The following is a 26095-nucleotide window of genomic DNA, read 5'->3' as shown; positions in this document are numbered from 1 at the left end:
ATTTTGATCATAATTTTGCTAGCATGTGAAATGAGTGAAATTGTATGGTTATTTGAAGATTGTTTGGCATTGCCTTTCTTTGGGACTGAAATGAAAACACTTTTTCCAGACCTGCGGCCACTTCTGACTTAAGGCTCCCCATTAGATTAAGACTGTTAGTTGTGCTGTTCTAATTATCTCTATTGTTTGGTGCTTGACTTATAAAATAGTGAGAGAGATGTATTGAAGTCATTATGTCCTTATAGTTCTATCATTTTCTTTTTTAACAAGGTTTGAGGCATTTTATTGGGTGTATATATATTAAATTGTTATTTCTTCCTGGTAAACTGAACTTATTATATATGTAGTAATCCTTTCTACCTTGACATTACTTTTTATAGTAGTCTATTTTATCTGATATTAATATAGCTATGCCATTTTTCATTTGATTACTATTTGCACGATATCCTTTGGCCTGAAACCCTTTCCTTGTTCTCATACTTTAGGTGTGTCTGAAACAGTTTCTTTTTCTCTCCATTGGTCAATTTAGTCTCTTTAAGTTTATTATTATCATGGCTATTTTGGGACTTGTTTTCCAATTTTTTGGGGGAGCAGGATGAGGCTTCCCTGGTCAATTCCTGGTTTGGGAAGATCCCCTTGGAGAAGAAATAGGTTACCCACTCCAGTATTCTGGCCTGGAGAATTCCATGGACTGTATAGTCCATCGGGTTGCAAAGAGTCAGACATGACTGAGAACCTTTCACTTTTCACTTCTCACTTTCCAACTTTTTACTAATAATTTTCCTGTTACACCATTTTTTTTTAAAACTTTCCTGTCACTTTTAGGATTAAGATTTTTATCCTCTTTTTTTTTTTTCATGTTTTTGGTTCACTGGGTTGGAAGATACGTAGCACATCTGTATGATACATGCATGTTTTATATGTGGTGCACACATGTGTTAGGGATGATGTGTGTGATGTATGTGTGATGGGTGTGTATATGTATGCCACACAGCAGGTGGGATATTAGCTCCCTGACCAGGGATTGAACCTAGGCTCTTAACAGTGAAAATGCAGAGTCCTAACCACTAGACTGCCAGGGAATTCCCTTCAATGTTTTCATTCTAAGTTTATTCATTTCTTTAGAACTGTTTGCTGTGTTGGACATTATCTGATTATATAGACAAGTGCAGCGTTTCCTGTCACTTTTTGTCTTCTAACTTGATATTTGTGCACTTCAAGCTTTTTCTCTGTTTTAGATCATTTCCTACAGTGGTAGGTACCCTAATCTTTGACCTAAATTGTAACAGTACAAGCTACATTGCTTGAGATCTAGATTTCACAATTATTCTTTATCAGGATGGGTAAGTCAAGCAAACATTGAGCAGGAAATTAGACCATATTGTAGAGCAAACTTTTTAAAAATTCACTTTAGTTATTTTTGGTTGCACTCAGTCTTCGTTGCTGTGTAAGGACTTTGGGCTGCCCTTTGTTCGAGTATGCAGGCGTCTTCATTATGGTGGCTTTTCTTGTTACGGAGCACAGGGCCTACCTAGATGCACAGGCCTCGGTAGTTACCACTCATGGGCTCATAAGTTGGGTGCTGTGTGGCTCTAGGGCAAGTGGGCTTCAGTAGTTGCAGCACGCAGCCTCAGTAGTCGTGGCTTGCACGCTCTAGAGTTCCAGATCAGAAGTTGTGGCGTAGGGGCTTAATTGCTCGGCTGGCATGTGGAATCCTTCCAGACTGGGAATTGTACCCATGTTCCCTGCATTGGCAGGCTGATTCCTATCCACTGCGCTACCAGGGAAGTCCTTAGAGCAAACTTTTAAGTGAAAAGAACACTTATGATTTGGTATCATCCTCACTAATTCTTAATTATTATCATCCCATTACTCATTCAGCTTTAATTTTGGCCATACTGCTTTTCAAAAATGATTTGAGCTTCTGATTCTTGCTGTGTTGTATCTTTTTCCATTTATAGCTCCTAAGCCCTCTGCTTTATCAGCAAGGTTATTTCTGTTTCTTCTGCTACCTGATACTCTACTTATTCTTTTTTTTTTTTTTTTTAGTTTATTTTATTGAAGTATAGTTGATTTAAATGTTGCGTTAGTCTCTAGATACTCTACTTTCTTAGCAAGAGATTTTTCTTTTCAGTTTCTTGCTATTCACATATTTTTAACTGATTGAGAGTCCTTTTTTCGTCTACTTTAGAAAAAAGAGAATTTCAGTCATATTAATTGTTTCATTTGAGAGCATTTGAACTCTCAACCCTTCCCATTTATCACTTCCCAATCAGAAAGAGATAACTGAACATGCAGCTTTCTCTGTGGAAGTTTCTAATTATGTCTAGCTTAAATTTTTTGATCCCCCCCCCTTTTTTTTAATATGTGTAACATAGGATGAAAATTTTAAAACATTTTCTAAATAGCCTATAGAATTTTATAATACCATTTTATGAAAAAGAAAACTTTATGTTATCAGACTACATAATTGTTATAGAATTGTTTTAGAAAGTATTATTAACAGTTTAGTGTCTGTTCTTCTGGATTCTTTCTATGTATATATAAATTTTTCCTCTATGAATTATTTTTTAACCTATATTATAGATTCTTTAAGATAATGCTGATATTTTCCATATTCTTGCTTATGAGTCTTATCATTTTTAATGATATAAGTAGTATTTAATGACATAAGTATTCCAATGTACAGATGTGCCATAATTTATTTAACCTATCCTTTCTGTGTATAAAACACGTAGATTATCCCAGTGTTTCTCAAACTGCTGCAGTGAATATATGTGTGTATGTGTGTATATATATATATTGTGAAAAAACATATTTGCATATGTTTTTTATAGCATGCATTTATTAAAAGATAAGATCACTACATCAAAACAAATACATATTTTAGGCTTTGATGGATATTATTTAATTTCTCCTCAAAAATATATTGTACTGGAACAGTAATATACTGCCAGTGGGATTATAAACTGCTGTAACCATTTTGGAAAGTTGTTTGAGAGTATCTGAGGATAATCATATGCATATACTGTGGTCCAGCATATCTACTTCTGAATATATGCTCAAGAGAAATAACATACATATGTTCATCAGAGCACTGTTTTTGTCATCAAATCCTGTAAACAACTCAGTGTCTACCAACAGTTGTATCGACACATAAATTATAATGTATTTATGTAAAGTAGTATTGTACAGCAAAGAGAATGAATGAACTACAGCTAAATACAGCAACATGGATGAATCTTACAAATATAATGTTGAGTTAAAGAAGCTAGACACAAAATACATCATATGATTTTGTTTAATTAATGAAACAGGCAAAAATTAACCCATCATGTTAGAAGTCAGAATAGTGGAGCATAATAATAGAAATGGAGAATGAGGAGACTTCTGAATTCTATTTATTCTCTATTTCTCAGTACTTGTGCTGGTTACATGGGCCTATTTTACATGCAGTGAGCTACACCTTTTTGACTTATACCTTCCTGTATGTTTCTACTTAAGTGAAAATTTATAGCCAAAGAGTGCTTTTTTAAAAAATATATAAAACCTTCAAACTCCTACCAGTAGTGCCGGTTTTCCTGTGCTCTTGCCACTCTGATAGATGTAAAAAAAATTTTAATATGATAGACAATACAAAAAGATGAATTTGTTTTATTATTAATGAGGCTAAGCATCTTTTTATATATTTATTAACAGTCTCCTTCTTCTGTAATTTCCTTGTTCATGTCATTATTTTTCTATTATAGTACTTATTTTTCATACTGATTTGTAGACACTTGATATATTTTGGATTTTTGTCTATTATATTGCAGAATATAATGTTTTAAATAACAAGTTCAAACTAACAGTTATTTAGGGGAAAGTTTCTTCTAGTAATGAAATCAATCTTAAAGAGGGTCCATTGTTCTTCACTCTCTAGCTCTGACCCAGCTGGGTTCTTAGAAGAGTAAAAATCAGCCTCATTAGCTCCATTCTGTACTCTAATAGGAAGTTCATGTAGAATAGATTCTATTAGATCCTTGTTTTATTCATAGATATCAATATTCTTTTCTTGACTAGTTTGTTTGCTGAGAACAAACACGAAGTTCATGTAGAATAGATTCTATTAGAAGATCCTTGTTTTATTCATAGATATCAATATTCTTTCCTTGACTAGTTTGTTCTTCGCTGAGAACAAACACCTTTAAACAAAATCTCAAAACATCCACTGCAATTACATGTTACCTTTTCTTTCTTTGGTTTCTCTTTATGCCTTTGTATTACCTAATATGGACAGGACAAATAATATTGAATAGGTTTTGTTTTATTTATAGTAAATTGTATATTAATTTTGTCTGTATTATATTTTTATAAAATAGCTGTTTAAACAGTGTGCCGCATGCTATTTCCTTTACTCTCAACCAGTACCAAATTTCTAAATGATCTCTTAACTAAAACATTTTGTTTTAGTAACTCAACTAGTTTGACATAGTCTTACTGTTTTGTCTGCCTTTTTATGCTTTTGATTGGGGATGCCTTATTGAAATAATGTTGAGTTTAAGTAATTTCTAGATTTCACTTGATTTTAATGTTGCTCACTTTCATTCTGTAGTGACCTGTGAATATTTTATACTTATTTCTGTATTTTTCTTTTAATATGTAATTCATAGACGCTCTGCTGTTGCCCGCATTCAGGAGTTCTTCAGGCGGAGAAAAGAAAGGAAAGAAATGGAGGAACTGGATACTTTGAACATTAGAAGGCCACTAGTAAAGATGGTTTATAAGGGCCATCGCAACTCAAGGACAATGGTACCATATACTCATGACATTGTTTGGAAGAACTGCAGTTTCATAATATGAATTTTTTCCCCTAATGGTTGTCTTTATATATGCCAGTGTGACTCTACTATATTCTGTATAATTATCTCTGTACATAACATTTATTGCACCTTCCCAGTTATCTCTTTACCTCAAACATAGTTCTTTTTGTCCTATAGTATGTTGTGAAAGAGCATTATTTTTTATAAGAAAACTCTACCATACTGAGGAACTATTATAGAACTTCAAAAATGTTAGCTTGTATAGGTAACCATTGCTTCTTTTTTGCTCTCTCACACTTGCTATCTACTTTCCTAGTAGATTTTTTTTTAGTTCATATTAGTTTCTTTTTTTGGTTGTAAAGAGAAAGATTTGGATATATGAAATCCAGGTTCATTATAAAATATAGTCAGATTAATTATAACTTTTTAAAAGATCGACAAAGATTTGTTTTAGTCACCTTGTCTTTCTAACCTTTAATTTCCTCATCTATGAAGTAAAAACAGACCACATGATATCTAAGATCTTTTCGAGTGTTTATAACCCTGAAGTCTGTCTAGCTAATGCAATTTTAGTTATTTACTGAGAAAATCTTGTGAGATGATTAACAACTGTCACTCTGAACCATTCATATCTGAAAGTGTTCTCATATATTCATTGAGTTTTCAAAATATGTACAGAATCAATTTCAATCTACTTTCTTTAGGGTAGAGGGAAAAAGTAACTTTGGGATGAGGAAAAAATTGGCTCTTTTTATAGATATCATGTAGTAGCAATTTACTCATTTTACAAGGACTACTCATTGTTATAAATAAAGAGGACTTCCCTGGTGGCTCAGACGATTTAGCGTCTGTCTACAGTGAGGGAGACCTGGGTTCGATCCCTGGGTCAGGAAGATACCCTGGAGAAGGAAATGGCAATCCACTTCACTACTATTGCCGGGAAAATCCCATGGACAGAGGAGCCTGGTAGGCTACAGTCCATGGGGTCGCAAAGAGTCGGACACAACTGAGCGACTTCACTTTCACTTTCACTCATTATTAATAGAAGCAATCAATTTATATTTCTTGTGTTTTTATGGTTAAAATTTTCGATGGAAATAACTAGGGATAGGAATGGAAAAAAATAGAAGACAAATAAATAGAATAGTAGTTCCAGGTAACAAGAGAATTGGCTCCCCTCCTTTGCTTTGCCAAAATAATCAAAGTCGCAGCTGCACATAATATGATTTCAAAAATTCTGATCTGAAATACAAAAGATTTTTGATGGTTCATTTTGTGCATCTGCTGAAAAACTCCATCATAATCATCTTAACATTTCCTTTGTTTCATTGCTTCATGAAAGTAAATATGTATTTATATCTTTCCTTCTTGAGTGTGAGAACTTCTGATAGCTAATAAAAAGGCTGGTAATTTTGTTCTTTTGGCATAAAACAAAATACTAGGGGGAAAAATTCATTTTTTTCTATGAATTGTTTTTATTATGTTTTAAAGCTAAAATGGAACTGGTTTTGGAAAGTTCAGTGACATCTATATATAAATTTTCATTATATTGTCCATAACCCAGAAATCTCATTCATTCATTTAGCAGTTATTAACTCAGCATCTACTGTGTGCCCAGGTACTGTTTTAAGCACTATAAATATAATATTGAACAAAATAAAATACCTTTCATCATGGGGGACTTTATTTTCTTCCATTTCATCCCTACTAATAAATTTCTGTCATGGTCAATACACTAGAAGACAAAGACTCTCTTCAATTTTTTATTTTCTAAGCCAATTAATTTTTTAAACTTGAGAATAGAAAAATCTTTTAAAATAACTTTGATTTGAAATCTCTTATAATTTTCTTTTTTTCTTAACCCTTAGATAAAAGAAGCCAATTTCTGGGGTGCAAACTTTGTAATGAGTGGTTCTGACTGTGGCCATATCTTCATCTGGGATCGTCACACTGCTGAGCATTTAATGCTTCTGGAGGCTGATAATCATGTGGTAAACTGCCTGCAGCCACACCCGTTTGACCCAAGTAAGATGACCTTTTATAAGGCAAGGGTTCAAAATCAGTGTGATTAATCAGCTTCAACTTTTTTCTAGTTGTAAGATTAAATACATAAGAATAATCCAAATTATCCTAGTAAGCAGCTACTAGGGTAAAGTATTGCTCTTCTTGGGTTTAAAACAAAAAATGTTTACAACCTGCTTTTGGCTGAAAATAGAGGGAAATGGATTAAAAAGTTTATTCTCCTAATAGTTCTTCTAAGTTTTATCAGCTATCAGAGCTTCAGTTGATTGGACTTTTCCCTGCTTAACCAAATTAAACTTCCATGCCTGTTAGTCTTTACATATCAGAATTAATTTACCAGAACAAAGGAGCAATGACTTGTTCTTGCTTTCCATTTGAAATTCCCATGTTTCTCATAAAAGAACAGTAAATAGGAATAAAATTTGAGTGATTTCAAGATGGTCTTAAAATTGTTTATAGGGTAACTTTTAGGAAATCTTCAAAACAGTATTCTCAGTTAACAGTTAAATGTATCAATACAATGTCCGTTCTAACTCAGTTTTGCTGAACATATACATCCATGCATATATACATTATACATTTATGTGAATTAATGATGTTTCTAAGCTTTATATTAATGTGAACGATTTTTTCTAGTTCTCGCCTCATCTGGCATAGATTATGACATAAAAATCTGGTCACCACTAGAGGAATCAAGGATTTTTAACCGAAAACTTGCTGATGAAGTAAGATTTTTGTTATATTTATTATAGAACATATTTCACTTTGTTCCTGAAATGCTTAATAATTTTATTTATGTATGTATATATTTTTTGGTTGTGCTGTGCCTTCATTGCTGTGTGGGCTTTCTCTAGTTGCAGCAAATGGGAGTTACTCTGTAGTTGCGGTGTGTGGGCTTCTCATTGCAGTGGCTTCTCTTGTTGCAGAGCTTGAGCTCTAGGCACGTGGACTTCAGTGGCTGTGGCATGAGGGCTTAATAGTCGCAGCTCCTGGGCTCTAGAGCACAGGCTCAGTAGTTGTGGCACAAAGGGTGAGTGGCTCCACGGCATGTGGGATCTTCCCAGGTCAGAGATCAAACCCAGGTCTCCTTCATTGGCAGGCAGATTGTTTATCATTGAGCCATCAGGGAGGCCCCTGAAATGCTGTTTTAAGAAGAACCAAAGCAAGTTAATTCTCTTAATGAGGTCAAATTTTAAGAAAAAGAAAAGAATAAAACATGCCCACAATTCTAGAGAGATAAAAACTGAAATACTATTTTGATAATTAGAATGTTGATTATCGGTAGTAACAGATAAAGTTTATTATCGTAGACTAGATTGACTATTTTGGCTTGATGCAATCAAGAATTATTAAAAAAAAAAATGCCTGTGTCTGTTTAAGAAAGTAGTTTTACTATAACTTTTCTCCATAATCATAGCCAAATGGGTAGCAGAACAAATGATCAGAGAATCTTTTACTTTATAATTTTATTTTCAGGTTTCCTCAGCTTCTGAAGTTGCTGTTACATCAGTAGTTTTGAAATTAAGTTCTCAGAAGCTGTAGGTTTTTTGCAGGATTGGAAGCAGGAAGATGTATGATATGAAAGCTAAACTCTGGGTATTTCCTCAACTCCAAACAGAGTTTGCATTTATGGGTTTCGTTTAAGATTTCATTCAAGTATTTCTTATAAGGAAAATAAAGATCCATTGCATTAATCAGCTACTAATGAATTACTGAGCTTCTGTGAGGAGGTGAGTGCAGCTAAGGTTGATACTGCTACCTCTTACCCTTTCATGGACCTCAGCCTTGTCATGGCAAAGGGGCTTCCATAACTCAATAAAGCTATGAGCACAGCCATGCTGTGACAGCCATCCGAGAGAGAGTTCTGACAAAACGTGGTCCACTGTAGGAGGAAATGGCAAAGCACTCCACTGTTCTTGCTGCAGGAATCTTATGAACAGTATGAAAAGGCAAAAGGGTATGACACAGGAAGATGAGCCACCATGTCGTAAGGGGCCTCAGGGGAAGAGCAGAGGGCAGTTACTAATAGCTCCAGAGAGAATGAGGTGGCTGAGCCAAAGCAGAAATGCCACTCGGTTGTGGATGTGTCTGGTGGTGAAAATAAAGTCCAGTGTTGTAAAGAACAATATTGCATAGGAATGTTAGGTCCATGGATCAAGGTAAATTGGACTTGGTTAAGTAGGAGAGACAAGAATAAACATCAACATCTTAGGAATCAGTGAATTAAAATGGACAGGAATGGGCGAGTTTAATTCAAATGGCCTTTGTATCTACTACTGTGGGCAAGAATCCCTTATAAGAAATGGAGTAGCCATCATAGTCAACAAGAGTCTGACATGCAGTACTTGGGTACAACCTCAAAAACTACAGAATGATCTTGGTTTGTCTCCAAGGCAAACCATTCAGTATCACAGTAATCCAAGCCTATACCCTAACCATTAATGCCAAAGAAGCTGAAGTTGAATGGTTCTGTGAAGACCTACAAGACCTTCTAGAACTAACACCAAAAAAAGATGTCCTTTTCATCATAGGGGATTGGATTGCAAAAGTAGGAAGTCAGGAGATACCTGGAGTACCATGCAAGTTTTGCCTTGGAATACGAAATGAAACAGGGCAAAGGCTAACAGAGTTTTGTCAAGAGAACACGCTGGTCACAAAGACACCTTTTTCCAACAACACAATAGAAGACTCTACACATGAATATCACCAGGTGGTCTATAGTAAAATCACATTGGTATTTTTTTGCAGCTGAAAATGGAGAAGCTCTTGACAGTCAGCAAAAATAAGACCTGGCGCTGACTGTGACCCAGATCATGAGCTCCTTATTGCAAAATTCAGGCTTAAGTTGAAGAAAGTAGGGAAAATCACTAAGCCTTTCAGGTATGACCTTAATCAAATCCCCATCACAGTGGAAGTGATGAATAGATTCAAGAGATTAGATCTGGTAGCGTGTGCCTGAAGAACTATGGATAGAGGTTTGTAACATACGAGAAGCAGTAACCAAAACCATCCCCAAGAAAAAGAAATGCAAGAAGGCAAAGAGGTTGCCTGAGGAGGCTTTACAAATAGCTGAGAAAATGAAGAGAAGGGCAAGGGAGAAAGGGAAAGATATACCCAACTGAATGCAGAGTTCTAGAAAATAGCAAGGAGGGATAAGAAGGCCTTCTTAAATGAACAATGCAAAGATATAGAGGAAAACAGTAGAATGGGACAGACTAGAGAACTCTTCAAGAAAATTGGAGATAACATGGGAACATTTCATGTAAGGATGGGCACAATAAAGAACAGAAATGTTAAGGACCTAACAGAAGCAGAAGAGATTAAGAAGAGGTGGCAAGAATACACAGAAGAACTACACAGAAAGGTCTTAATAGCCCAGATAACAACAGTGATGTGGTCACTCACCTAGAGCCCCAGACATCTTGGAGTGTGAAGTCAAGTGGGTCTTAGGAAGCATCATTACAAACAAAGCTAGTGGAGGTGATGGAATTCCAACTCAGCTATTTAAAATCCTAAAATAGGATTAATTCTGTTAAAGTGCTGCACTCACTATGCAAGCAAATTTGGAAAATTTAGCAGTGGCCACAGGACTGGAAAAGATCAATCTTCATTCTAATCTCAAAGAAAGGCAATGTGAAAAAATGTTCAGACTACCTCACAATTGCACTCATTGCACATGCTAGTTAGGTTATGCTCAAAATCCTTCTAGCTAGGGTTCGGCAGTATGTGAACCAAGAACTTCCAGATGTACAAGCTAGATTTAGAAAAGGCAGAGAGAAATTAGAGATCAAATTGCCAACATTTGTTGAATCACAGAGAAATCAAGAGAATTCCAAGAAAACATTTACTTCTGCTTCATTAACTATGCTAAACTGTAGGTTGTTACGAATCACAACAAGTAGTGGAAAATTCTTAAAGAGATGGACCACTACCTGCCTCTGGGCTTTCCTGATGGCTCAGTGGTAGAGGATCCACTTGCAGTGCAGGAGACCCAGGTTTGATCCCTGGGTTGGGAAGATACCCTGAGAAGGGAATGGCAACCCACTCCAGTATTCTTGCCTGGAGAATTCCATGGACAGAGAGGATCATGGTAGGCCGTAGTCCAAGGGGTCACAAAAGTGATGGACACGACTGAGCAACTAACACTTGGTACCTGTCTCCTAAGAAATCAATATGCGGGTCAAGAAGCAGTAGTTAGGACCAGACATGGAACAACTGATGGGTTCAAAATTAGGAAAGGAATACAGCAAGGCTTACTTATTTAACTTATGTGCAGAGTTTATCGTGTGAAATGCTGGGCAGGATGAAGCACAGCTGGAATCAAGATTGCCAGGAGAAGTAACAGCAGGTGTTACCCCTCTAATGGACGAAAGTAAAGAGGAAGTAACACTGGAGAAGGGAATGGCAAACCACTCCAGTTTTCTTGCCTTGAGAACCCCATGAACAGTATGAAGAGGCAAAAAGATAGGACACTGAAAGATGAACTCCCCAGGTCGGTAAGTTTCCAATATGCTATTGGAGATCAGTGGAGAAATAACTCTAGAAAGAATGAAGAGACGGAGCCAAAGCAAAAACAACACCCAGTTGTGGATGTGAGTGGTGATGGAAGTAAAGTCCAGTGCTGTAAAGAGCAATATTGCATCGGAATCTGGAATGTTGGGCCCATGCTGCTACTGCTGGTGCTGCTGCTGCTAAGTTACTTCAGTCGTGTCCGACTCTGTGCATCCCCATAGATGGCAGCCCACCAGGCACCCCCATCCCTGGGATTCTCCAGGCAAGAATACTGGAGTGGGTTGCCATTTCCTTTTCCAGTGGATGAAAGTGAAAAGTGAAAGTGAACTCACTCAGTCGTGTTCGACTCCTAGTGATCCCATGGACTGCAGCCTGGAAAGAGCTAATTGGAGTTTATTTGCCTCTTGGTGGGAAGAAGTGGTGATGCTGTGGGCTCCAGCCTCAGATATATGGCAGTGCCAGCTGCCCCCTACCCACCCTGTCCCCACTTTCTCCACTCTGCTGATTGATGCCTGCTCCTCAAAGCTTTCTGATCATAAAAGGATAGCCCCCGCCCACTGTGGCTCAATTCTGGGCCCATGAATCAAGGCAAATTAGAAGTGGTCAGACAGGAGATGGCAAGAGTGAACATTGACCTTCTAGGAATCAGCGAACTAAAGTGGACTGGAATGGGTGACTATAACTCAGATGACCATTATATCTACTACTGTGGGCAGGAATCCCTTAGAAGAAATGGAGTAGCCATCATGGTCAACAAGAGAGTCCGAAATGCAGTACTTGGATGCAATCTCAAAAGCAACAGAATGATCTCTGTTCATTTCCAAGGCAAACCATTCAATATCACGGTAATCCAAGCCTATGCCCCGACCAGTAACGCTGAAGAAGCTGAAGTTGAACAGTTCCGTGAAGACCTACAAGACCTTTTAGAACTAACACCCAAATAAGATGTCCTTTTCATTAAAGGGGACTGGAATGCAAAAGTAGGAAGTCAAGAAACACCTGGAGTAACAGGCAAATTTGGCCTTGGAGTACAGAATGAAGCAGGGCAAAGGCTAACAGAGATTTGCCAAGAGAATGCACTGGTCATAGCAAACACCCTCTTCCAACAACACAAGAGACGATTCTACACATAGACATCACCAGATGGTCAGTTCTGAAATCAGACTGATTATATTCTTTGCAGCCAGAGATGGAAAAGCTCTATACAGTCAGCAAAAACAAGACCGGGAGCTGATTGTGGCTCAGATCATGAACTCCTTATTGCCAAATTCAGACTCATATTGAAGAACGTAGGGAAAACCACCAGACCATTCAGGTATGATCTAAATCAAATCCCTTACGATTACATAGTGAAAGTGAGAAGTAGATTCAAGGGATTAGATCTGATAGAGTGCGTGGTGAACTGTTTATGGAAATTCATGGCATTGTACAGGTGGCGGTGATCAAGACCATCCCCCAGAAAAAGAAATGCAAAAAGGCACAGTGTCTGAGGAGGTCTTACAAATAGCTGAAAAAAGAAGAGAAGCTAAAAGCAAAGGAGAAAAGGAAAGATAAGAAGGCCTTCCTCTGTGATCAGTGCAGAGAAATAGAGGAAAACAATAGAATGGGAAAGACTAGAGATCTCACCTTGTTTATTTAACTTATATTCAGAGTTCCTCATGCAAAAAGCTGGGCTGGATGACTCACAAGCTGGAATCAAGAATGCCAGGAGAAATAACAATCTCAGATACACAGGTGATACCACTCTACTTTCCTCCATTAGGTAAAGTGAAAGTGTTAGTTGCTCAGTTGTGTCCCCCCCATGGACTGTCTATGTCCATGGAATTCTCCAGGCACGAATCTGTTGTGGATCACAACAAACTGTGGAAAATTCTTACAGAGATGGTAATACCGAACCCCCTGACCTGCCTCCTGAGAAATGTGTATGCAGGTCAAGAAACAACAGGTAGAACTGGACATGGAACAACAGACTGGTTCCAAATCAGGAAACAAATTTGTCAAGGATGTATATTGTCACTCTGCTTATTTAACTTATATGCAGAGTGCATCACGTGAAATGCCGGGCTGGATGAAACACAAGCTGGAATCAAGATTGCTGGGAGAAATATCAATAACCTCAGATATGCAGATGACACCACCTTATGGCAGAAAGCAAAGAAGAACTAAAGAGCCTCTTGATAAAAGTGAAAGAGGAGAGTGAAAAAGTTGGCTTAAAACTCAACATTCAGAAAACTAAGATCATGGAATCCAGTCCCATCACTTCATGGCTAATAGATGGGCAAAAAATGGAAACAGTGACAGGCTTTATTTTCTTGGGCTCAGAAATCACTGCAGATGGTGACTGCAACCATGAAATTAAAAGATGCTTGCTCCTTGGAAGAAAAGCTATGACCAACCTAGACAGCACATTAAAATGCAGAGACATTACTCTGCCTACAAAGGTCTGTCTAGTCAAAGCTATGGTTTTTCCAGTAGTCATGTATAGATGTGAGAGTTGGACTATAAAGCAAGCAGAGTGCTGAAGAATTGATGCTTTTGAACTATGATGTTGGAAAAGACTCTTGAGAGTTCCTTGGACTGCAAGGAAATCCAGCCAATCCTAAAGGAAATCAGTCCTGAATGTTCATTGGAAGTATTGGTGCTGAGTCTGAAACTCCCAATACTTTGGCCACCTGATGTGAAGAACTGACTCACTGGAAAAGACCCTGATGCTTGGAAAGATTGAAGGCAGGAGGAGAAGGGATGACAGAGGATGAGAAGATTGGATGGCATCACCAACTCCTTGGACATGAGTTTGAATAAGCTCCAGGATTTGATGATGAATGAGGAAGCCTGGCGTGTTGCAGTCCATGGGGTCGTAAAGAATCAGAAATGACTTGAGTGACTGAACTGAACTGAAAGAGGAATTAAAGAGCCTATTGATGAGGATAAAAGAGGAGAATGAAAAAGCTGGCTTAAAACTCAGCATTCAAAAAACAGATTATGGCGTCCAGTCCCATCATTTCATGGCAGCTTGATGGAGAAAAGTGGAAGCAGTGACAAATTTTATTTCCTTTGGCTCCAAAATCACTGTGGACAGTGACTACAGCCATAAAATTAAAAGATGCTTGCTCCTTGGAAAGAAAGCAGTAACAAACCTAGACAGTGTATTAAAAAGTAGAGACATCACTTTGCTGACAAAGGTCCATATAATCAGAGCTATGCTTTTTCCAGTTGTCATGTACTGATATGAGTGTTGAACTATAAAGAAGGCTGAGCACCAAAGAAGTATGCTTTTCAACTGTGGTGTTGGAGAAGACACTTGAGAGTCCCTTGGACTGCAAGGAAATCAAACCAGTCAACCCTTAAGGATACCAATCCTGACTATTCACAGGAAGGACTGATACTGAAGCCGAAACTCCAGTACTTTGGCCACCTGAGGTGGAGAGCTGACTCATTGGAAAAGACTCTGATGCTGGCGAAAATTGAAGATAGGAGGAGAAGGAGGAGGCAGAGTATGAGATGGATATCATCACCGAATCAGTGGACGTGTATTTGAACAAACTCTGGGAGATAGTGAAGGAGCCTGGCATGCTGTAGTCCATGGGTTGCAAAAAGTTGGACAGGATTTGGCAACTGAACAACAACAGCCCTCTCTGAAAACAATAAGGGGTACATTGGTAGAAATATTAGTAAAGTAAAAAACTTGTTCTTTAGACCACGGTTGACAGTTCATCGTGAGATTCCCACATGTATTTTTACTCATTATGTCAATAGACCTATATCAAACACTTAAGGCCCCTTTGTCCATGGAATTTTCCAAGCAAGAATACTGGAGTGGGTTGCTATTTCCTATTCTAGGGGGTCTTCTCAACCCAGCCATCGAACCCAAGTCTCTTTTGTCTCCTTTATCGGCAAGCAGGTGCCACATAGGAAGCCCCTATATCAGGTAGAATCCTGGATTTTAAAAGATAAACCCTTTCGTTCAGAACCCAAAGACTAGTGGGAAAAAGACATATGAAGAACTAGAATACAGTGTGGTCAGTGTCAGAAATGTACACATAGTGTTCTGGAAACTGGTAGAAAGGAATTTTCAATTGGAGTAAATGGGATGGGAAAGTCTTCACAGAGGAAATCAGAATTGGACTGAGTTTACCAGATAGACCAGGACCAAAGGAACATATGAGAGAGAAGGATCAGCGTGTTTGAAGTTGCTCTAAGGTGGGTGAGCCATCCGCGTGCTGACACCCAGAGGACACATAAGAAGGCAGCTCAGCGGGCCTCGTAAGTGAGGCCGGGCTGTACAGGGCCCTGTGGGCACCCTCGCGAGTTGACATCGTAATGTCACTTGGGGACTGCTGATCAGGTTAGTGTCTTTTCATCTTCTGCTGCTTTCCTTCCTTCCTATCTGTTTTTCCTTTGCCACTCCCTTTGGTTTCCTTTTTTTCCCTTTGCCTATAATTATACATTAAATCCCTAGATGTTCATGGATGTTCTTTAGTCTTATTCTCCGTACTTAAGACACAGTTCACTGGTAACTCTCATCCAAAGGTTTATTATTGAAGTTAACTTTGAAGTTAATGTAACATTTTCCTTGAGGGGCCCAAATGACCCAGGGATAATAATTTAACAGTGCTGTCACTAAAAATATCAGTTCCACTAGAGGGAAAAAAATAATAAGCCGGACACAAAGTAGACTGCTTTGCTTTTATAAACAAATTATAAGTAAAAGTAAATTGAATTCTTACATGTTTCAGGTAGCCTCAGGGTTTGACCTTTGTCTTTCTTCCAGTTAGAGTAGTGTTCTCTGATCTTACTCTGTTGATTACAAGCTAAAGTAATTATTTGGCATTTAGCAGCCTTAAGATGGTAATATAGACCCATATAGATAATATGTGAAGAATGAAGTAATTCCTGTTAATTCTTTACAGTTCTCCTAGTATCTAAGGAAAACATACAGTTACTCTATGATCTTTGACATGGTTATTTAACTTGCCTCATAGGTTATAACTCGAAATGAACTCATGCTGGAAGAGACTAGAAATACCATTACAGTTCCAGCCTCTTTCATGTTGAGGATGTTGGCTTCACTGAACCATATTCGAGCTGGTAAGAACTGTCGGTGTGCTATTAAAATCATTACTATATTTGAGAAAACATTATTTAAGATCGACGTTAAAGGGATTTATATTTAAGGGGGAAAGGGGATTTCCTGGCAGTCCAGTAGCTAGCGCTCGCACTTCGACTGCAGGGGCAGGGGTTTGATACCCGGTTGGGAAACTTAAGACCCACATGCTGCATGGTGCAGCCAAAAATAAAGAGACTTTATTAACTTCCTTAAATTGCAAAATCAAGGCCAACTTTTTTTAGCCTTTTTAACTTTGTTTTTCTTAAACACAAGAAGTTTATTTCTTGCTGGCGTTAGGTCCTCTCAGACTACATAGAAGGCAGCTTAACTTTTGAACTGAGTGGTATGAATTCTTGGTCTTAGTATAGTAATTTGTATCCCCATGAGCCAACTTTATTGAACTGTCATAATGAAAAGATGATGTCACTTCAAAACTTCTGTCAGCTATGGTTTTCTTCTCAGAGTGGAATGTCATACCATAAACCTTAAGATGTGTTATAGTAAGTACCTTTTAATGATACATTTGACCAAAATCAATCACAGCTCAGACAAAAATAAATGTATTATTACAAAGATTTGAAATAATAGCTCAATGTATTTTTCAAATTTTTGTTTGTTTGTTTTAGATGATAAACCATGGGGTTCAGTGCTTCAGATACAAAACTTCACATTACAATTAATTACATTATATTACAACTAATTTTCAAGAAGGAATGGAATAACCTGTGTTCATAACAATAGAAAGTATCCAGTATCCATTATAAACAAAACGTTTGTCACTTCACTGATAAAACAAATTTCTTTATATGTTGAGTACTGTTTAATAACAACAATCATGTATAGAGTACCTTTAATGAATCAGGCAGCATACCAATCATTTCACAAATTTATCCTCAGTTAGCTCCAGCCCTCTACATAGTAGATTATTTTTAATAACTCACTGCAGGTCACACGACTGATAAACGGTAAAGCCTAAATTTGAAACTAGCTTCCAAGCACTTTACTCCCCTTTTACCTACAAATTTCAGTTGCAGGAACATATTCAAGTCATGAATAAGACATGCAGTCCTCTGGATAAGCTGATTTCAAACTGCTTTTCTAGTCCATTTTTTCCTTCTCTGTCCTCTCCATTCTCTGCTGCTGCTGCTAAGTCACTTCAGTTGTGTCCAACTCTTCAGTTGTGTCCGACTCTGTGCGACCCATAGATGGCAGCCCACCAGGCTCCCCCATCCCTGGGATTCTCCAGGCAGGAACACTGGAGTGGGTTGCCAGTTTCTTTTCCATCCTCTCTGGACCTCTCTAAATCTGTAGGTACCTCAAACTCTTTCCTACCTCAGAATCTTTACAGTCATGCTGTCCCTTCCCACTCTCACTCTTTGTTAGGATAACTTCTGTCGTGGGTTCGACCCCTGGGTTGGGAAGATCCTCTGGAGAAGGGAATGGCTACCCGCTCTAGTAGTCTGGCCTTGAGAATTCCATGGACAGAAGAGCCTGGCGGGGTCCTTAGGGTCCCAAAGGGTCAGACATGACTGAGTGACTTTCACTTTCACCTTTCTGTTTCAGACCTTCAGGTCTATATAAATGGCAGATTGCATATCATTTCCTCAGAGTGTGGGGAAGGGAGACATAAGTATTCCTGGCAGAAAAAAAGAGTATATAGCATTTGTCTTAAGTCCTGGAAGAGACTGTGGTGCATCTAAAAACTGAAAGAAGCTCCTTATGTCTGCAATTGAAGGAGCTGGAAAGAAAACTCTTAAATTGTCAACATCAAGTATTGATGCAGAAAAAAGGAAAGAGTAAAAATTTCAAATGGTCAAAGCAACACAAAAAATAAACCTAAAATGAAAACAGAAAATGTTTGCAGTCCAACAGCATATTATCGTAGTACTTCTTTTGGCCCCCATGTTATTCACTGTGACATCTTTTGATCTGTTTTCTTCAATAAGAATCAGTACTCTTAAAATTCACTTGACTTCAGATTTGAGGAGGCACCATTTTATAGAACAGGAAAAACATTTGCTGATTATGATAACTAAATTTGCTTGTTCATATAAAGAGTTCATCTGGTGAATGGCTCTTTCTGAGTTTGCCTATAGGAAACTGTTTCTCCTTTCATTTGTGCAAGAATCTATTTTAAATGCATGCTGATGTATCAATGGTTTGTTAACTCAGTTATTACTATCCTCTGATTTTAGAATTAGATGCTTATAAAGGTTCTCTTTCTACTCTGTGTGTTTGTTTGTTTTTTTGCCAGCAATCAAAGGGAGACACTTTGTAGTTGGCTTAGTCAACCTAATTCACCCTCTTGTTTCTCTTAAGTAAAATCCTTGATAGGAAAAGGTAACCAAGAGTTGATATTTCTGCTGCTTTTATTCTTAAGATATCTAGTTATCTGATGAGTCAGCTACTCCTTTCCTCTCCTTTTCTTCATTGTCCTGTATTCCAGTACAATGATGTACACTTTAAATCTCCTTTTCAAAACTACAAATACCTGGTTCCTATGCACTAAAGATCCTGGTTCATTTTATGTGAATAGGATTTGAGCTTCTGTATTTTAAAAAAGCACCCAAAATTTTCTCATGAATGCTGTACTAAAGGCTTTTAGTTTAGGCAATTTCATGAGAGATAAAGGCAGTTCTGAGATTCCTAGAAGCTTTGACAGGCTTTGGAGAGATGGTGTGTGAACCATTCCAAACTCTTCTAGAATATGTTACAATCTACTCAGTTTACTCCCCTCTTTAAAATTCTCCTGTGCCTCCCCATGCTCTTAGGATAAAGTCCGAAGTGTTACCATGGTTTATCAAGCCCTGAAGCATTCGTTGGTACCTCTGGAACATGGCAGATGCAGATCTAGATAGCCATGTCTGTAGAGCTGACATCACACTGAACGAACAGGCACCAACCCATCCATGTACACATTCACTCCATCAGTTAGGGGAGCTTCACTCCAGAATACAGTCCATGTTCATCCATCTTGGTCTCCCCACTTCTGCTCTCACTTTCGTATAGTCTGATTTCCACAGCAGTCAGAGGAGGCTTTTTTAAAATGTGGGTCAGTAAGTTCAGTCGCTCAGTTATGTCTGACTCTTTGCGACCCCATGGACTGCAGCATGTCAGGCTTCCCTGTCCATCACCAATTCCTGGAGCTTACTCAAATTCATGTCCATTGAGTTAGTGATGCCATCCAACCATCTCATCCTCTGTCTTCCCCTTCTCCTTCTGCCATCAGTCTTTCCCAGCATCAGGGTCTTTTCCAGTGAGTCAGTTCTTCGCATCAGGTGGCCAGACTATTAGAGCTTCAGCTTCAGCATCAGTACTTCCAAGGAATATTCAGGACTGATATCTTTTAGGATGGACTGCTTTGATCTCCTTGCAGTCCAAGGGACTCTGAAGAGTCTTCTCCAACACCACAGTTCAAAAGCATCAGTTCTTCGGCACTCAGCTTTCTTCATAGTCCAACTCTCACATCCATACATGACTACTAGAAAAACCATAGCTTTGACTAGACAGACCTTTGTAGGCAGAGTAATGTCTCTGCGTTTTAATGTGCTGTCTAGGTTGGTCATAGCTTTTCCAAGGAGCAAGCATCTTTTTAACTTCATGGCTGGAGTCACCATCTGCAGTGATGTTGGAACCCAAGAAAATAAAGTCTGTCACTGTTTCCATTGTTTCCCCATCCATTTGCCATGAAGTGATGGGACCAGATGCCATGATTTTAGTTTTCTGAATGTTGAGTTTTAAGCCAACTTTTTCATTCTCCTCTTTTACTTTCATCAAGAGACTTTTTAGTTCTTCTTTGCTTTCTGCCATAAGAGTGGTGTCATCTGCATATCTGAGGTTATTGATATTTCTGCCAGCAATGTTGATTCCAGCTTGTGCTTCATCCAGCCCAGCATTTCGCATGATGTACTCTGCATTTAAATTAAATAAGCAGGGTGACAATATACAGCCTTGATGCACTCCTTTTCCTATTTAGAACCAGTCTGTCGTTCCATGTCCAGTTCTAACTGTTGCTTCTTGACCTGTATTCAGATTTCTCAAGAGGCAGGTCAGGTGGTCTGGTATTCTCATCTCTGTAAGAATTTTCCACAGTTTGTGTGATCCATAGTCAAAGGCTTTGGCATAGTCAAGAAAGCAGAAGTAGATGTTTTTCTGAAACTCTCTTGCTTTTTCGATGATCCAGTGAATGTTGGCAGTTTGATTCTGGTTCGTCTGCCTTTTCTAAATCGAGCTTGAACATCTGGAAGTTCACGGTTCATGTACTATTGAAGCCTGGCTTACAGAATTTTGAACATTACTTTACTAGAGTGTGAGATGAGTGCAACTGTGCGGTAGTTTGAGCATTCTTTGGCATTGCCTTTCTTTGGGATTGGAATGAAAACTGACCTTTTCCAGTCCTGTGGCCACTACTGAGTTTTCCCAATTTGCTGGCATATTGAGTGCAGCACTTTCACAGCATCATCTTTTAGGATTTGAAATATCTCTACTGGAAGTCCATCACCTCCACTAGCTTTGTTTGTAGTGATGCTTCCCAAGGCCCCCTTGATTTCACACTCCAGGATGTCTGGGTCTAGGTGAGTGATCATACCATCGTGGTTATCTGGGTCGTGAAGATCTTTTTTGTACAGTTCTGTGTATTCTTGCCAACTCTTAATGTCTTCTGCTTCTGTTCGGTCCATACTATTTCTGTCCTTTATTGTGCCCATCTTTGCATCAGATGTTCCCTTGGTATCTCTAATTTTCTTGAAGAGATCTCTCTTCTTTCCCATTCTGTTGTTTTCCTCTATTTCTTTGCATTGATCCCTGAGGAAGGCTTTCTTAGCCCTCCTTGCTTGTGGCTTAGTAAACCTTTTCTTTAAATGGCCAGAGAGTAATTAGGCTTTGTGGACCATGTGGTTTCTGCTGCAGCTGCTCATTTCTGACACTGTGTTGCAAAAGCAGCCATAGATAATTGTAGATGGAGGGCATGGGTGTGCCCTAATACCACTTTATTTACAGAAATAGGCTAAGGGAGGGTTTGCCCAGGGGCCATAGTTTGCTGACTCCCTTTTTTAAGAAGTACATTAGGTTATGTCACCCTTGCTTAAAATTCTCAGGGGCTTCTCACTGCTCATAAAATAAAACCTAGACTTCATACTCTGGTCTACAAGAGATAGACCTGCCAGCCACTGAGTCGATGCATTCTGCATTGGTTTTCTGCTCGCTACGTTTTAGCCATAAGTGACTGCTTTCCTCTTCAGACTCATAAAGCTTATTAGCATATTTAGGACCTTTTCACTGGCTGTTTCTCTGCCTTTTAGGCAGCTGTGTTCACCAGCTTCACTAATAATGGGACATACAGTTGAGGCCTCAGCTCCAGGTCACCTCCTTAGGAAAGTGCTCCCTAGTTGTGAAGTCGCTTGATGTGCACACCCTCCTTCTCACCACTTACTCGCAGGTCATTCCCTGTTTTTCCTCAAGTACTTATTCGAACTTCATTTATTTGTTGTCTTGTTACACAGATTAAAGGAGAAAACTACATTGTCTTGTTTTGTGCTTTTGTTTTGTAGAAAGTGAGTTCATTAAGACCAGAGACCTAGTTTGTCTTATTCACATCTGGATAGCTAGTTCCTAGAACAACAGTGCCTAGCAACATAATAGTTGCTCAGTCAGTGTTTTTTTTGAATGAATGGGTGAGTGAATGAATAAACTTTTAGTATCAAATCTCTAGCTAACCAGGAGTACTGTACTGATTTTTTGTGGAATACAGGTTTCCTTTGGGTAATTGTTTTCATATCTCTGTTGTCCCCTCTCTCCAGCCCCAGCCAGCTTATTAATAGTATCTCATATTTTTCCTGATCAAAAATAATTTCAGAAAGAAGTATTTCTAAAAGAGAATTAAAGGAGCCTTCCCACAAATGTAACCCTTATTTACAGTAGCAACTTGGTGTTGTCTTGCTTTTGAAAAGTGGCTTTCTATGTCATTATTTCTAGTTTTCATTTTAAAGAACACAGTGTTCTCAGCCCTCCTTGGCCTGTAATTGCCAACCAGAGATTTGTGAAAGTGTTGAACTGCTTTGCAGTTTTATTACCTCAGTAGTACTCTGTGCACAAAAAGATTTTATTTAAGTTTGTTCTTAAAAATTGGGTTTATATTCTGAGAGAGATGACTCTGTAGAAGTTGTGTGAGAAAGATCTGGAAAAAAAAAACCAAAAACTTTCTGCCCCCTTCCTCATTCCAGAAGTTACTCTGTGACTATGTAAGAGACCCTAGGCCCTCACTGGACTTCATGTTGCTTGCTTTGGACTTTGTAGAATTCTGATGTCTGCTGTAAACTCCCTGATTTGAAGGCTGTGACATTTCATCTTAACCCTCCATTTCCCCATCTTCATTCATAATGTGACAGCCACAAAGACCGGGGTCCTCCTGCACATCTTAAAATATGCTGAGGCTGCTTAAACATGGTCCACTAATATGACCGATATCTCATTTATGGTACTCTAGGTAAGCAGAACAGCAAATTCATGTTTTGTTCTCTCCCATGAAAGTATATCACACAATAAATATAGCATAATGTCTTTTATACTCACATCCCTTAGGTAACTTTTTATTGATCAGAAAGTCTTCCCCTGTGTAGATTCCTTAGTGACCTGTGAAGATTTATTATAGTCTTATTTTATCTTTTACAAATGTATATTGAACACTTTTATATTAATAACTAAAACTTGTATAACTCAGGTTACAAATCATATACACATATATTATCTCCCTAGTTTGACATTGAAATGCAGTTGGTATAGAGGGGATTTAATCTTAATTTACTTGGACAATTAAACATAAATCCCTTCTGTATACTGGTGTTGACAATTTAGAATTCACTGGGAGTATTTAAGCCCCTGTGAATAATAAAATCCCAGGATTCCATCTTCTCTTGGTGTTGAGAAGCCTGAATTATTTCTACTGTGTCTAGCCTTCACCCCTCCCAGTTTACCCTGGAGAAGTGTTTCTGTGATAGAAGGGGTTCCATTCTAGTGGCAGTAGTGACTTGATACTGTTGCCTTCTTTATACACCCTAATGTAATATATCTTATCTTAGTAAAATTTCCATTTATTTATTTGATAAGCCTTCATTGAACCTCTTGTACTAGGCCCTGAGGATAAAAGATAAAAAGAAGTAACTCCTACCTTCCCAGGAGCTCACAGTCTGCAAGATGTGCAGACAGACTAGCACTGCAACTGGAATCATCATTATATGATGCATAGAAAATATTCTGGAACCTGAAGGAAGGAGTTCATGATTCTGCAAGTTGGGTATCTGAGAAAGTCTGGGCAAAGTTTCACAAAGGGAAAAATAGTTGTGTTGAAATGAGTAAGCATAACCTTTGTAGCTGAAAACTAGAAGTGCCCCAAGCAAAGGGACAGCAAATGTAAATCATGCAACTTGAGAGGCCATGCCATGCTGGCTCACCAGTCTGTAACTGTACACTCCCTGAGTGTTCAACCTAGATAAGCTCCTTGAGGACAGAGAAGAGACTGTGACTGTTTTGGTCACCACTGTATCCTGGAACATAGCAGATATTGAAGAAATATTTTTATAACCAGAAATACGTGTGTTGTGTGCTAAGTCGCTTCAAATGTGTCCAACTCTGCAGCCCACCAGGCTTCTCTGTCCATGAGGTTCTCCAGGCAGAAATACTGGAGTGGCTTGCCATTTCCCTCTCCAGGGGATCTTTCTGACCCAGGGATTGAACCTGGGTCTCCTGCATTGCAGACAGATTCTTTACCATCTGAGCCAGCGGGGAATGATTCCCAGATTCTCTTGCACAGCTTCCCTCTCACTCTCTTTGGTGACACCCTAACTCCTAGGAACACAGTTTGAAATCACTGCAGTCGACCACTATAGATCGAGATATTTACGGTTTTTACTTTGTAATCTTTTTTATCTTTAGAATTACATGAATATTCTAAGTTAATAGTACTGTGTTTCCTTTATTCTTTGCCTCTAGAGGCAAAAATAACTTCTACACATTGCTGTGAGCTGATCTTTACATGATGATATTTTGAATTATACACATTTTAATCAGTTTTATTTAAGGCATTGACAACTATTTTGATTGCAATACTAAAGGTTTTTTTTTTTTTTTGTCTTCTGTCTGCGTTTTCCAGACCGGTTGGAGAGTGACAGATCAGAAGGCTCTGGTCAGGAGAATGAAAATGAGGATGAAGAATAATCAACTCTTACTGGCAAGCACTTAGATGTTCTGAAATTTGTATAAGACATTTATTATATATATTTTTTCTTTACAGAGCTTTAGTGCAATTTTAAGGTTGTGGTTTTTTTGAGTTTTTCCCTTTTGGGGGCATAACCTAACATTGGTTTGGAATGATTGTGTGCATGAATTTGGGAGTGTGTGTAAAACAAAACTAGCAAAATGTTTTAAAAACTTTTTGCCATGTGTGAGGAGTGGTAGAAAATGCAAAGTGCAATATTTTCCCTAACCTTCAGATGTGGGAGCTTGGATCAATGTGGAAGAGGAATTTTCATTATAGTGAAAATATTGGTTCAAAGAAATGTCTATACTTGCCATTTGCATGTTTATTGCCTTCTAATTAAAGAAGTTGGTTGTTTTACGATATCCTGAATTTGACTTTTTATTTGATGCCTTGCTGTCTTGACCCGTTTTCCAAATCTCTTCTAGATTTAATAACCTTTTCTGTTTTGACTTCTCTTTGACAGAATTACATACAAGACCTTTTTTGTTCATCTCTCCTTCCAAAGCGCTTTATCTCCAGTGATCATCTCTCATGATTAGTGGTCCCTCATTACCAAGTACAGGGGTTCGTTCCTGTGCAAACTCCGAGCATGATGGGTACTCACATAATATATTAGCACAGCTTGTTCTGAAGAGTTCTGGCTTCTGGCCTTCCTGTCTCCATCTTCTAGATTTCAGCTGAAAATGCTGACCATCCAGTCTCCTAATTCCTGGTCCTCCTCCTCGCTGGTGTCCACCTTCACCCAACTTAAGCATCTACACCCAGGTCTGTCTTACAGGTTATGACCTGAAGCTGTTCTTATAGACTTAACCCTTCAGTAATTCTCTCTCCTATCCCCTAAACTGTCATGCTGCTGCTGTCTCTGAGCCAGCAGAGATCAGGGATGGCTCCTCCCAGATGACTGCAGACACAAGGACAGGTATTGCTAAGAGAAGACAGATGGCTTTTTGGATAGAGGAAAAAAACTCTAGTTGGCTCAGTAACTTCAGTTGGACTTCAATGTCTGGCTCTTAGTCTGGGCAGGACACATATGCATCTGTATTAGAAATATGCTAAATGCTCAAAAGGGAAAGGAACTGGTCTCTAAACAGGGCAGCTGCATGATTTTCAAAAAGAATTAGGGTCTATTCCTGGTTCGCAAATAGTTACGTGACCTGCACAAGCCATCTGGTTTCTCTGGGCTTCTGTGTCCTCCTCCTTAAAATGTCTATGGGCTTCTGTTTCTTGATCAAAGTGAAAGAGGAGAGTGAAAAAGTTGGCTTAAAGCTCAACATTCAGAAAGCGAAGATCATGGCATCTGGTCCCATCACTTCATGGCAAATGGATGGGGAAAGAGTGGAAACAGTGTCAGACTTTATTTTTTGGGGTTCCAAAATCACTGCAGATGGTGATTGCAGC

The 26095-nt window shown here is 38.4% G+C and overlaps 1 protein-coding gene and 1 long non-coding RNA gene across 11 annotated transcripts in view; one reads left to right on the top strand and one right to left on the bottom strand.

Annotated features, from left to right (window-relative positions):
* The window catches only part of DCAF6 (DDB1 and CUL4 associated factor 6), a 183804-nt gene extending 158745 nt beyond the window's left edge, over positions 1–25059 (top strand). For 6 of the 10 annotated variants that reach the window (XM_040229940.1, XM_040229938.1, XM_040229934.1 and 3 more), the window contains 5 exons: positions 4653–4791; positions 6671–6827; positions 7461–7549; positions 16319–16424; positions 24590–25059. In XM_040229940.1, the coding sequence (XP_040085874.1) occupies positions 4653–4791; positions 6671–6827; positions 7461–7549; positions 16319–16424; positions 24590–24654 (556 nt within the window). In that variant the 3' untranslated portion in view covers positions 24655–25059. The remainder of the gene's footprint in view (positions 1–4652; positions 4792–6670; positions 6828–7460; positions 7550–16318; positions 16425–24589) is intronic. The other 4 variants (XM_040229939.1, XM_040229931.1, XM_040229936.1 and 1 more) reach the window with 2 other exon arrangements.
* LOC120855477 lies at positions 31–20888 on the bottom strand. Its single transcript, XR_005719251.1, has 3 exons — positions 20854–20888; positions 13241–13244; positions 31–120 (listed from the first exon to the last, which is right to left on the bottom strand). It is a non-coding gene; the product is annotated as an uncharacterized LOC120855477 (long non-coding RNA).
* Positions 25060–26095: the final 1036 nt, after the last annotated feature.

This window comes from Oryx dammah, unplaced genomic scaffold (assembly GCF_014754425.2).
Source record: "Oryx dammah isolate SB20612 unplaced genomic scaffold, SCBI_Odam_1.1 HiC_scaffold_28, whole genome shotgun sequence".
NCBI classification, from domain to species: Eukaryota; Metazoa; Chordata; class Mammalia; order Artiodactyla; family Bovidae; genus Oryx; species Oryx dammah.
The sequence above is the reverse complement of the archived record's forward strand: the minus strand, read 5'-3'. Positions and strand labels throughout refer to the sequence as shown.